General features: G+C 40.7%; 1 protein-coding gene and 1 long non-coding RNA gene across 3 annotated transcripts; one reads left to right on the top strand and one right to left on the bottom strand.

Annotated features, from left to right (window-relative positions):
• Positions 1–3,443: 3,443 nt before the first annotated feature.
• On the bottom strand, positions 3,444–6,788 carry LOC133480086 (uncharacterized). The gene is made up of 3 exons (XR_009789178.1): positions 6,658–6,788; positions 5,122–5,993; positions 3,444–3,837 (listed from the first exon to the last, which is right to left on the bottom strand). It is a non-coding gene; the product is annotated as an uncharacterized LOC133480086 (long non-coding RNA).
• On the top strand, positions 6,688–12,954 carry LOC133480069 (cyclic AMP-responsive element-binding protein 1-like). 2 transcript variants are annotated; one of them, XM_061777731.1, is made up of 8 exons: positions 6,688–6,832; positions 8,996–9,083; positions 9,177–9,323; positions 9,409–9,509; positions 9,607–9,746; positions 11,437–11,619; positions 11,692–11,845; positions 11,923–12,954. In XM_061777731.1, exons 2-8 carry the CDS (start codon positions 9,003–9,005, stop codon positions 12,065–12,067), a joined length of 951 nt encoding a protein of 316 aa, XP_061633715.1. In that variant the 5' UTR covers positions 6,688–6,832; positions 8,996–9,002; the 3' UTR covers positions 12,068–12,954. The 2 variants fall into 2 exon arrangements, with proteins under 2 accessions (XP_061633715.1, XP_061633721.1); XM_061777737.1 differs by lacking the exons at positions 8,996–9,083; positions 9,177–9,323 and having other exon boundaries at positions 6,720–6,832.
• The last annotated feature ends 418 nt before the right edge of the window (positions 12,955–13,372 follow it).

Raw genomic sequence — 13,372 nt, 5'->3', positions numbered from 1 at the left:
GGAACATTACAAACCTCAACTTAATTGAGTTTTGAACTGGGGTTTGTAAATTGAAACATTTGTATATTGAACATAATATTCCCATCGGAAATAGTGTAAACATGAAGAATTGGTTCTACCCTTGACTAAAGTCCCTATTTTAGAAAAGGTTTGTACTCTTTGAACACAATAAAAAGGTATCCAGTACTGTATGTCAAACATGACAAGGGGTGATTGATCAAAAATCTCGAGCAACTAAGTTAACAACAACAAGCAGATCTGTTCTCAATCATATGCAGCTGCCATTCAGAAATCACAGCACCCCTTAACTTTAACAACCAGTTTGCTACAATTATGAAGAATAGAAAAATAAAATCCCTTTGACCTTGACTTCTTGGCTTCAAGCTTCTTCTCGACAACTCAGCATGTAAGTCAGCAAAGTGCCTCGCCTTGTCGCAAATGATAGCCTCGGAAACGCTATCATCTGTTAGCTATTTTTCGTTAATTCAAACGAGCAATAGTTTTTGGACTTGGTCCAGATACTTCACTCCCTCAGCCATGTCAGCAGCAACAACAAAAAAAAGTATTTTTTTTCCCCATAATAGTGCGAATTGTGGACTTGTTTCTTTCACTCTACTATACTTGTAAGCAAGCTTTGCAATGTGAGTGCCATTGATATACTCCTCTCAACTAGCCTTTTTAAAGTCCACAGTGAGTCCCTCTTGCCAGGCTTCTCCATTGCTTTTCTTGGACCCATATTGAGCTATCAAAACACAAAAATAAAGGGGAAAACCACTGAAAAGGCACACGACACACTAAGCAAAGAGGCTGAGAGCGATCCACCTCCCCACATTGGTTGCACCACCCGGCCGACACATAAGGGATGAATTAAATGTTCGCCCACTGTGACAAAGTTCGATCATCAAACAATATTTTTGTTTGGTCTGTGTTTCGTAAATTGAATAGTTTGAACATTAAGGCATTCAGAAATCAGGGTTCCACTGCAAATACATTTTGATTATTCCAAGACTGACATTTACTTAGATGTGCAAATTTACAGAACAAATGTATTTTTTCCCCTGTTATAACAATTGCATTAACTTTAACATGTTCAACAGTAATTGACAAATCCCCCCAAATGAAATATTGCATACTGACATTATTAGTTGTCTGTCACTGAATAAACTTTGTAAACAATAGAATAGCGTGGCACATATCTTTTTTGGGGGGTCTTGATCACTTTTTTTTTTTTTTGGGGGGGGGGGAGCTTTTCAAATATTCTTTTGCATAAGTAACAACTGTGGACGAAATAATTAAACTTGTCTGCAAGTATAAGTCAAGTGTACTTCTATTGAGTATACTGTACAATATGCACTATCTGTCATGGTAGAAGAAATAATGATCACTAATACTAAAGCACATGTAAAATGGAACCCTGCATACTGACGGTTCGGTCCCGGATTCACCTATTTGCTGATTTTGTATTTCTTTTATTTTCATTTTTTAAAATCCTTTTTTTTTTTAAAAATAAATAAATAATCATTTTCTTTTTCATTTATTATTTATTATTATTTTTTTTTTAGGGTAGGGTGGGGTAAGGAATCGATCCCAAAAATGCTTGTTGGTGGTTTATCCTTGTTTCTTCAAAAATTGTTGGGGTTAAAAAAAATGTTTTTTTTTGTCAATGCAATTCGAATGGGTCACCTATACGCGGATTTTTGCGATTTGCGGCCAAATAGGTGGGGTACACTATTTTCATTCTGATGTTGTTTACATGACAAGAAAATGTCTCTCAAAGTGAAAAAAAACAAATGACTTTGATAACACTTCTGCAAAGAGTACATTTTAATACCAACTGCCACCATCTCAGTCCTATTACGTCTGTAAGCCCAGTTTTAAACAGAAACCAATGCCAATGAAGCCATGGATGGGAAATACTGTATGGAGGATGAAGGCAAATCCATATTTACCTGGCAAATGTGTGGACTTGAAATGACACTTCATTTCCAGATGTAAGGAAATATGGAAGGGAGTAAGAAGGGCAAAAGGCAAAAGTGGGAGGAGTTGCCACCTTGATGGATTGATTGAAATGGCCAAATAAACCGTGGTGCCTCCAGCATGGATTAGCAAGAGGTCCAGGTCAGCACAATCTCACCACGTTACGATAACTTTGCTGCCTGGCGGCAGAAGCTCAGGTCTGACAAATGTGAAACCGGCGTCTTTAGATTTGATAACCTTCCTTATATATACATATGTAGTGTGTGTGGGTGTGAATGCTGAAGTGCCTATGGGGCCTAGTAGCCATGGTAACTCCCCACCATGTGTTCATATGCGAGTCTGATAATACAACTTATGAAAAGCATGCATATGAGGTTTGTGGTATTCAAACAAGTCAAATCTCCCCTTTAGGGACACTCTAGACTTTGCCACATACCTGAATGCTGCAATTTAGTGGTAAGATATTTTCCACGCTACACGATTTAAGACTAAAATGTTGATGTAAAATGTGCGTGCGAATGGTTGTTTGTTTCTATGTGCCCTGCGATTGGCTGGCATCCAATTCAGGGTGGACCCCGCCTCTCGCCCAGAGTCAGCTGGGATAGGCTCCAACACGCCCGCGACCCTTGTGAGGATAAGCGGTATGGGAAATGAATGAATGTTGATGTCATATATTTAACACGTTTTTAATACTCAATATTTTGTCGAGAGGAGACACTGGTGACAGCCACGGCCCACAAAGTCAAGAGGGGTCACTACATTCCAATATGAACAAGTGATTAAAAACAAGTGAGAAGAGAAAAAGGGTGAAACCCCAAGAGGGTTGAAGGGAGACAAAATGTTAAATGTCACGGGGCATGCTGTCGATGAGGTTTCAGGAGCTTGTGTTAAGCCAAGAGGTTTGACAGCTGGATTTAAGGAGGTGAAAGGGCTATAGATTGGAGTTAGGTCGCTACATGCTTAAGATTAAACTCCCATCCTCCTCCTACGCCATTTTTGGAGGGGTCTCTGACATCATTGGTTCGGCTGTTTGGGCTGTGATTTACAGCCTGCTGCAGCACTCTCTGGCAGCCTTGAAAATCAGATTCTCTCTTGCAGCATCAGCAAGAGGAATCAAATTTCATCACAAGGCACAGTGACCACGGCGATGTAGAAAATGTGATGAAGAGGTTAATTACAGGAAATTTCAATTTTGTCAAAGTTTGACTTCAAGGCCAGAAAGGAATCAAAACATCAATTTGTGTCACGCTTTCAGTCAAGAAAATTGGGCAATGCTCTGGTCTGCAGGTTTCATGTGATTTGCTTGACAGATGCAAATGTGCCTCCACTGTTTCCCTTTTAGGTCTTACTACAGGACAAGAAAAAACGACATGAACAGCAGGCACTCTTTATCGTCCAAATTGCTCAGGCATGTTGCAAATATACATGTTTTTTGCACTGCATGGCAAATCAGGGTGGGGATGCAGGCTAACATGGCTACCTTAGCTGGTGGTCTTGATTAAGGGAAATCAATGTTTAATCAAGTCAGTCACCTGCGAGGACAGATGTAAAGGCAGCTTCGTGACAAATGTGTATTACACAAGCTCTTTGTGCCTTACTTTGAATGGAAAAGTACAAAACTCAGTCCTTTGAGATGCTGTATCCTACAGCCATGCACATTTTATTGCAAAGGACGGCGTTTAGGTCAGAAGTGTTTGCACCACTGGGATATTCAATCACTCGCTAGGTATGCTTCACATCTGTACGTGCGTGTTGAAGAGCTGCTGTGGTGACCTCGCACACAGAGATGATGGCCATAAATTGGTCTGAAGTCTCATTTTCCCCGCAGGATGTTGACCAGCTGCCACAGCTTAGAACCCACTTTGCAGCGGCAGCCCCCACACGGCGAATGACAGAGATAATGAGAACATTTTATAGCCTGCGTTGATGACCGGGGCGAGGCAAGTGCATTGCGAATGCAAGCGCTGTAAATAGTACATAATAAGCAGCACATGGATGAATTCCACTGGTCTTCCATTAAAATAAAAAGAAGATTGTAATTTCACCCAGTCAGGCTTGTACGACAGAGAAAAATGATGTGCAATAACAGGCCAGATCACCGCTGAACGGGATGGAGATAGAAACTGAAAGTATTCTACCGCCACCGAGTGGATGACAAGACACATTGCCGCGAGCGAGCGCTCAAATAATGATCGAAAAATGGGAATGTTGCATGAACTCGAGAAACACGTTTTCAAATGTCCTTTAACGAATTTCATTCATTACCCACCAACAATCCTTTATTTTAACATATCACTTTCAATTACCTTTTTTTCATTGACAGTTTTGGAATGACATCATGTGAAAATGAAGATTTTGAAGAGCACCATGAAGGCTCCAGTGGAATTCTGTTGAAACTTTTAGGCAAGGCAAATGTATTTATATAGCGCATTTCATACGCATGGTAACTCAATGTACTTTATATGATGAAAAACATTTTAAATCAAAGAGCAAAGAAGAAAAAAAAATTAAATCTTACTAAAAACGTAGAGTGCAAGAAAGATAATTTAAAAAATGGGAAATGCTTAATCATAAACATGAGTAAAAAAAATTAACATGGACTTTTACAATAAGTAATTAGTAATTACCGTGTCAAAATAATTATGCTCTACTTAACTCCCTTTGGTTACAATATATACACTGTTGTCATTATAACATGTACACTTGCTTTCAGTAAGTGGTGTGCCTTGTCATGGAAAGAGTACATGACATTAAAAAAAAAAGTATACAAACAGTCCTTCTGGGGTACAACACAGTTCACACACGATTTTAAATCATTTCATAACATAGCCAATATATTTTTAATACACACCCACCAAATTTCTATTGCACTTATCCACAAAAGTATCATGGGTGAGCTGTAGCATATCCCAGCTGACTGAGGTGAGAGGTGTGATACACCTGGACTGCAGACTTGCTAACCCAATTACAGAACATTCACACAAAATCAGATGATATGCGTGCTTATACTCCCATTTATTTAACTTGTATATGGAAAGGTTCAATTTTGTACATCTTAAAATATTGACTTTATTATCAAGTTCTCACATTTTTAACAATTATTTTTAGCATAACGCTAATACAGTGTGTTTAAAGTAAACTTACCTGTTTGTCATTGGTGAGATTCCTTTTGGCAGGGGGTTCTTAAGTGTGACAATGTTGCTGTCATTACTGATGACACGGTGAGATATAGCACAACACCAAGTCAATCACAAGACTGACCAAGAGAGACAACCACACAGGCAGGAGCGCCATCAGGGGGTGGCCACGGCCACCCCGATGAATTTGTCGGCCACCTCAGTGGCCACCCCACTCGCTAGTCAGTCACATTAATCCTAGTGTCAGGTATATTAAACGGCGGAAAAGTCCCCTCCTCAACACCCCCGTCGATAGGTTCGGCGGCAGAAAAAGTCAATCAGCACACCCCTGTCTCCGTTGATGATTGGTTGCGGCCACCCCACCACCCATCGACGAATGCCTTCAGCCACCACACCAAATAATTTCTGATAGTGCTCCTGCATACACGGGCAATTTCAAATCATCAATGAACCAAGCATACATGTTTTAATGACTGGGGGAGGAACCAAGAACACCAGGTTTTGAAAAAGGACTCAAGCACAGGGAAAACATGCTAAATCCACTGACTTGAAATTGGAACACTTTCTGGTTAAGACATCCGTAATAATAATAATGCATTACACTTATAGAGCAGGTTCAATCCCCGGCCCCGCCTGTGTGGAGTTTGCATGTTCTCCCCGTGCCTGCGTGGGTTTTCTCCGGGCACTCCGGTTTCCTCCCACATCCCAAAAACATGCATCGTAGGTTAATTGACAACTCTAAATTGCCCGTATGTGTGAATGTGAGTGAAAATGGTTGTTTGTTTATATGTGCCCTGCGATTGGCTGGCGACCACTTCAGGGTGTACTCCGCCTCTCACCCGAAGATATAGCTGGGATTGGCTCCAGCACGCCCGCAACCTAGTGAGGATAAGATGTACAGAAAATGGATGGATTGATATACATACACTTGAATCATTATCTCCATAGTTGATTTTAATTTTCCTATATTTAAGTGCATTGTTATTGTTCAAACTGTGCATCATATTACAGTGACTTATAATAATATTAAATAGAGTCTTTTTTTCAAATAAAACCTGTTTTTATACTAAACTTAACTTATTTATATATAACTTGTAACTTAAACCTACTATGCTACTGTATTTTAATGTTGGTCCTGATGGTGGTACTTGGGGAGCTAATTTTTTTGGAGGTGGTAATTTTTTAACAATTACACGACACTGCAACGACACGTCGAGATCCAGGAATCTCCCTTATTTAAGTAGGCTTTGTTTATTTCCAATATTAAATAAAAAATCTTTGCTCATCCATTGGGCTGTTTTTGTGCTCCATGGTCCTTCTTCCCTGCATAGGCGCCCCAGGGAATTTTACAAGCGGCAATGTGAATTTCAATATTCCTTCACATTGCCACTGTTTAGAATTCGGAGTTTGCAAGAACAGTACGGAACCAAGGGAGGCGCTAATACAAACACAATATTCGACGCCAACCTCCAATAGTAGAAGAGGAAGAAGCCGTCGTCCTTACTCGGGAGTTGTCGGCTCCTCGGCAATGTTCGGTACTTACCGGAAATTCACTCGTTTTTTGCCGATTCTCGCTGTCGTCGGATGCCTCGTCCTCCTCTCGGTGTTGTTGTTCTCGGTGACGCGACGGAGGTGTAGCCTGACGCGGTCTCTTACGTGTCGGTCTGAATAAAAGTGGAGCTCCGTAGACCCGGGAGTGACGAAGCGAGTCTGTGTTGGTAAGAGGATACGTATCGGATCTTTGCTAGACAGTTAGATGGCTGCTCGCAACGTTTATTTGCGGCTTGTATCCGCACAACGCCAACAAAGAAATCATGGCGGCGGCGTTGCAGAGGCTCACTAAAATGAGTCAGTCTCTGCAATGCTCGCAAAAAAAAAAAAAAAAAAAAAAAAAAACAACAACAACTCAGACTTAGATGGAGACTGGGCTACATTTTTTTTTTTTTTTTTTAAAGAAAACCGAAAACACTGTTGGACTAAGTCACAGAAGCAGTTCGTCTTCTACATTTTAGCCAAAACATTGTTTGAAATAAACATTGAGTATATAAACTGTGTGGTACACAGTTATAGAATTTTCCCTCGCAAATACCCAACGCCAGCAACTTTGCATTATTAATCAAATGAAGGCATGCTGAATTAATCAATAGAGACGCATTTTAATCTGGATCACTAACGACTCGCAGCGGGGATGCAAAGGAAAAAAGAGTGGCGTTTGAAGCTGAATTAAAGTTAATGTATGTTAGCAAATGTGTTAGCATGCTAACCAAGCAATGTTGGCCACCCTGGCTAGCCACATGCTACATTGCTCTGCACAAAAATAAACGATACTACAAATTAGATCAATTAGACTTGAATTGGCTTGCTAACGCGGCTCATCATGGCTGATTATTTTTTTTAAAATCATTATTGTTTTATTTTGTTAAAATAAAATTCGTGCTCGCGTGTTAAGAAAGCCACACCCTTCTTCGGGGTGCCTTAGAAAATATATGTCAAACTCAGGCCCGGGGGCCAAATTTGGCCCACGACGTAATTATATTTGGTCCGCAAGACCATATCAAATGTGTATTAGAGTATGTGTGTATTATCTGTTCACTAAAGTAAAAGACAGACCTGTTTGTTGTGTGCGGAGCAACGTGGCTGTAGCAAAGAATATAACACAATCGAATTAATGTTTTTTTTAATGCCCTTTATCAACTCCTAGGCAGAGATTGTTAATAGTTTGAAGTTTGGATTTTTATTGAAGGACGTTCTTATTTTTTGGGGTTGTTTTGTTGTTGGCCTTAGAAAAAATATTTACATCAAAAAGAAGGTACTTGGAGATAAATAGAAGATAGAGAGACAGAAGAATTCATGTTATCTACTTAAATACAAAACAACAAACAAATACCACTGATGTCTTTTATCGCAAATTAGATTTCTCGTGTTTACAATATTAAAGTTTGTTTATTCCAGATTCAGTGTTTAAGCAAAATTTACGTTTGTTGTCATATGATAAACTTTAACACTACATTTCTGCAGAGAAGCGAAATATGCATATCGCAGTGATTTTTCATTAAATATTGAGTTTGGCCCGTGACGTCCCAATTTTTAATTTTGGCCCACCGTGAATTTGAGTTTGACACCCCTGCCTCAGAAGTTGCTGAGGTAAAGCATCTCTGCTGAATGTCAGGTCTGCACATTAGAATCACAATCATCTTTATTTGCCAAGTATGTCAAAAACCCACAAGGAATTTGTCTCCAGTAGTTGGAGCCGCTCTAGTACGACAACAGACAGCCATTTGCCAGAAAATACTTTTGAGACATAAAAGCATAAAAACACAGTACGGAGAGTCATTGAGCAATGAAAGATTACCGGTAATGTGGTAATGCTGATACAATTGTGTTTTTTTTTTTGACAATTGTGCAAATGAGGCAGTCCTCTAGCAATTTAGAGCAGTTTTAAATTCCTCATAGAACAATAATCTGGTACAGTGACCATTGTGCAAATGGCGCAGAGACTTCAAGAAATTTAAGCAGTTTAAAGTTACTAGTAGTGCGATGATCTGGATTAGTGTCAATTATGCAAATGGTGAAGATACTTCTCAAGCACATGGGTGGCCAGTATTGGTCAACAACAGATACGCAAGTAGTGCAGAGTGGCGAGACTACTACAGTGAGTAAGTGAATATTGTATAATTGGCCCGACAGAGATGTTACAACAATCTCAAGACAAAAAATGGCAGCATGTTACAATGCAATTGTAAGTTAAGTGTTTTAGAAGTTAATGGCAAGAGGAATAAGATGTTGGAATGTCTGTGAATTTTAGGTTGCATTTCATACAATGAACAAAAATTAGTTAAGAATCATGCACAGACAGTCAACATTTTTCTTTAATTGTGCAGATTTTAAATGACAATGGAAGCTTGTGCAGATACACAGCAAAGTGTTGAAACGGGTACAAAGCTGGAGCCTGAGATTGCCCTGGCACAGGTAACATCATCATATCACCGCTGATAGCTACAAATGTCGTTACTCTATTACTGAGCAGGCAGTGTATGACTGGGTGGGTTGTCCTGGTCGCAGGCCTCCATAGCAACTGGCCAGGTGTCATCCAGCAGCCCCACAGTGGCCTTGGTGCAGTTGCCAAACGGCCAAACCGTCCAAGTTCACGGGGTGATCCAAGCGGCCCAGCCCTCGGTCATCCAGCCTCCTCAGGTCCAAGCAGTTCAGGTGTGCACCAAATACCTGATGCTTGGGTCGTCAAAATACAATGAACTGTTGAAATTTAAGATTAATTTGTTTTGTCCCTGCAAAGATTTCAACGGTTGCTGACAGTGAGGACTCTCAGGAGTCTGTCGACAGCGTCACAGATTCTCAGAAGAGGAGAGAGATCCTGTCCAGACGACCTTCATACAGGTTTGTTGTTTCCTATCACTCTTCAAAGAACCTTGTTTAATGCATTCTTGTTTTATTCTTCGTCTCTGAATTCAATTTTGTCTGCTTTTCGCTTCAGGAAAATCCTAAATGACTTATCATCAGACGTTCCAGCAGTTCCGTGCATTGAGGAAGAAAAGTCTGAAGACGACTCAATCCCGGCCATCACCACAGTCACCATGTCCACGCCCATCTACCAAACCAGCAGCGGCCAGTACAGTATGTTTATTTTCTACTGCCAGCTTGCAATGTGGGTTTTGAAATACAGAAAGTATTCACAGCACTTCACGTTTTCCACATTTTGCTATGTTACAGACTTATTCTAAAGCTGATTTGTGTATATTTTCTTGAAAAAAAAATATGTACATAAAATATCCCATAATGACCAAGTAAAAATATACTTTCAGACATTTGTGTAATTTTATAAAAAATGTAAACATTCAAACATAATAAGTATATAAGTATTCACACCATTTGCTATGACACTAAAACTTAAGCTCAGGTGCATCTGATTTCCACTGATCATCCTTGAGATGCTTCGACAACTTGAATGGAGTCCACCTGTGGTAAATTCAGTTCATTGAACATCATTTGGAATGGCACACACCTGTCTATGCAAGTTCTCATAGTTGGCAGTGCATATCAGAGCAGAAACAGAGCAATGAAGTCTAAGGAATTTTCTGCAGACCTCTGAGACCAGATTGTGTCAAAGCACAAATCTGGGGAAGGATACAAAAGAATTTCAGCAGCACTGAAGGTCCCGAAAAGCACTGTGATCTCGATTATTCGGAAATGGAAGAAGTTTGGAACCACCAGGACCCTTCCTAGATCTGGCCGTCCGAACAAGCTGAGTAACCGGGGAAGAAAGGCCTTGGTCAGAGAGGTGAACAAGAACCTTATGGTCACTAAGTCGGAGCTCCAGTGTTCCCTTGCGGAGATAGGAGAACCATCCAGAAGATAAACCATTGCTAACGCAATCCACCAATCAGGCCTTTATGGTAGAGTGGCCAGACGGAAGCCGCTTCTTACTAAAGTGCATGTGGCAGCCCACATGGAGTTTGCCAAAAGGCACCTTAAGGATTCTAAGAACTGCAGAAACAAAATTATATGGTCTGATGAAACCAAAATAGAACCTTTTGGTCTGAATTGCAAGTGTCATATGTGGAGGAGAATAGGCACTGCTCATCACCTGGCTAACACCATCCCTACTGTTAAGCATGGTGGCAGGATCATGCTGTGGGGCTGTTTATATGCTGCAGGAACTGGGCGACTATTCTGCATAGAGGGTAAGATGACAGCTGCCAAATATAGAGAAATTCTTCAAGAAAACTTGCTCCAGAATGCTCTGGAACTCAGACTAGGGCGTCCATTTACCTTCCAACACGACAATGACCCAAAGCACACAGCCAAGGTAACAAAGGAGTGGCTTCAGGAGCAGCCTGTGAATGTCCTTGAGTGGCCCAGCCAGAGCCCGGACTTGAATCCAATCAAACATCTCTGGAAAGACCTAAAATTGGCTGTCCACTGACGCTGCCTATGCAACCAGTCTGACCTTGAGAGGATCTGCAGAGAAGAATGGGAGAAAATGCCCCAAAACAGGTGTGCCAAGCTCATAGAGACATACCCAAGAAGACTTGAGGCTGTGATTGGTGCCAAAGGTGCTTCAGTAAAATATTTAGCTAAGTGTGTGAATACTTATGTACCGATTATGTGTAAATGTTTACATTTTCAATAATCTTCTTTACTTTGTCATTATGGGATATTTTATGTAGATTTGAAAAAAACTGTAGTTGAATCACCTTTAGAATAAGTCTGTCACAGCAAAATGTGGAAAAAGTGAAGGGGTGTGAATACCTTCTGGTGGCACTGTATTTCAAGGCTGACATGTCATAATAATCTTCCCCCACAGTCGCCATCACCCAGGGAGGGGCCATCCAGTTGGCCAATAATGGGACAGATGGCGTTCAGGGCCTGCAAGCACTTACCATGGCCAATGCTGCCACAGCCCAACCCGGCGCCACCATACTGCAATATGCCCAGACCAGTGATGGGCAGCAGATCTTGTTGCCTAGCAATCAGGTGGTTGTACAAGGTAAGAAAAGCTGGTAAACACAGTTTCTTTGAATTGTAGGATAGTTACCATTTGCCCCCCACCACCATTTAGCCGCCTCTGGAGATGTTCAGGCCTATCAGATCCGCACAGCACCAACCAGCGCGATCACCCCCGGGGTTGTCATGGCTACCTCACCTGCATTGGGTACAGGGACAGGAACAGAGGAAGTCACACGCAAAAGGGAGGTGCGCCTTATGAAAAACAGGTATGGTGCTGGTAATCCTGCAAGCTAACAGTCCCCCGATCAAACACAATTTTCAGACCTTTTTTCTTCTCATCCAGGGAGGCTGCCCGTGAGTGTCGCAGGAAGAAGAAGGAGTACGTCAAGTGTTTGGAGAACCGTGTAGCTGTGCTGGAGAACCAGAACAAAACCCTCATTGAGGAACTCAAAGCCCTCAAAGACTTGTATTGCCACAAATCTGAGTAGGTGCACCATTAATCACCCGCCCATGTACAGAAACTCAGCAAAGAGCCATGCAGATGGATGCCACTCCACCTTTTCTACTTACTTTGCTTTCTTAAAAAAAAACTAAATAATAAAAAAAAAAAAAATGCAAGAAATTGATTACATTGCCCAGTAGGCAAAGTAAACTGCCACTTCTAAATTAGCATTCTGACATCTTGATGAGCGGATTTATTCTCAGAGGAGTGCTCATAAATGGAGTGACCAATGCAAGGGATTCTGTCACTGATTCTTGAACTGGAGTTGGAACTGCAAGATGTCATCAGCAGTAACGATTGAACGGTTCCGATTCCCCCTTTGTCGCGGCGCCCGGCTCACTTGGAGATCTTGCGTCATTCAAATGGCGCTACAACACAAGTTGCTTCACTATAGTTTAATGATGTATTTGAATTTGCATCATGGATTTTATTTTTGAGCTGTGTTTCTGGTCACTTTCTGTTCCTCGATTGCCTTTGCCCTTTTCGTTCGCTTACTTTGCCTTGCTACATGAACAAAATTGTTAACCATTTGGGTTGTCATGTTTAATGCAGCAGAAAACACACGCAATCTGGTAGTTTTTTTTTTTTAATTGACATTTTGTCTCCAACCTTAATACTGCAGGGTCATTATTTTTTGTTTTTTTACTGATCTGCAGTTTTTTTTTTTTTTTTAAACTAGATTTCCAAACATCTGTTTGCAATAAACAAGGTCTTTTTTAGACCTGCAATGAGAAAAGATGGGGAAAATATGGAGAAAGAATAATTGACAAAGCGTGTGTGCGATCCAAGTAATATGAAATGCTTTTTGTATTGTGGCTTTTATTCTAATCATTATTGTCATTATTTTTTTAAAATAAAAACCAAAAATAATGAGCCCTGCTTACAACGTATGCAATAGATATAGTAAGTAATAACAGATGGCCTGTGATGATGTATTTTAACTAACCTGACATGTTATTGGGAAGGTTTATGTAGTTGCATTAGTAAGATGAGGTGGAATACAGTATGCACTTTTCCTTGCTGAAACAATCCAGATGTATGAGGTGTCTGAGAAAAGTTCCAGGACAAATGTTACAAACAATATTTCAAACTCCCTTCGAAATAATCCTTCTGGATAATGGGTTTGGGCTTTCACTTATATGGTGCTTTTCTACCGTCAACTAACTTCAACACTGTCTCCTCATTCACCTACTGATGATGAGCAACTGCGGGTTCACTATCATGCTCAAGGACAATTAGACATGATCACAATGGCTTAGTGTCGGACCCACAACCTTTGGGCTGGGATATA

The sequence above is a fragment of the Phyllopteryx taeniolatus genome, chromosome 1 (assembly GCF_024500385.1).
Source record: "Phyllopteryx taeniolatus isolate TA_2022b chromosome 1, UOR_Ptae_1.2, whole genome shotgun sequence".
NCBI lineage: Eukaryota > Metazoa > Chordata > Actinopteri > Syngnathiformes > Syngnathidae > Phyllopteryx > Phyllopteryx taeniolatus.
Note: the sequence above shows the minus strand (reverse complement) of the source record. Positions and strands in the feature narration are given on the sequence as shown.

What these genes read in the sequence shown, in the direction of transcription:
- LOC133480069 (XM_061777731.1), top strand. Translation starts at nt 9,003, where the DNA reads ATGACAATGGAAGCTTGTGCAGATACACAGCAAAGTGTTGAAACGGGT. An exon ending in AACCAGCAGCGGCCAGTACA is followed by an intron (nt 9,747 to 11,436) that starts GTATGTTTATTT and finishes CTTCCCCCACAG; the next exon opens with TCGCCATCACCCAGGGAGGG. An exon ending in GTGCGCCTTATGAAAAACAG is followed by an intron (nt 11,846 to 11,922) that starts GTATGGTGCTGG and finishes CTTCTCATCCAG; the next exon opens with GGAGGCTGCCCGTGAGTGTC.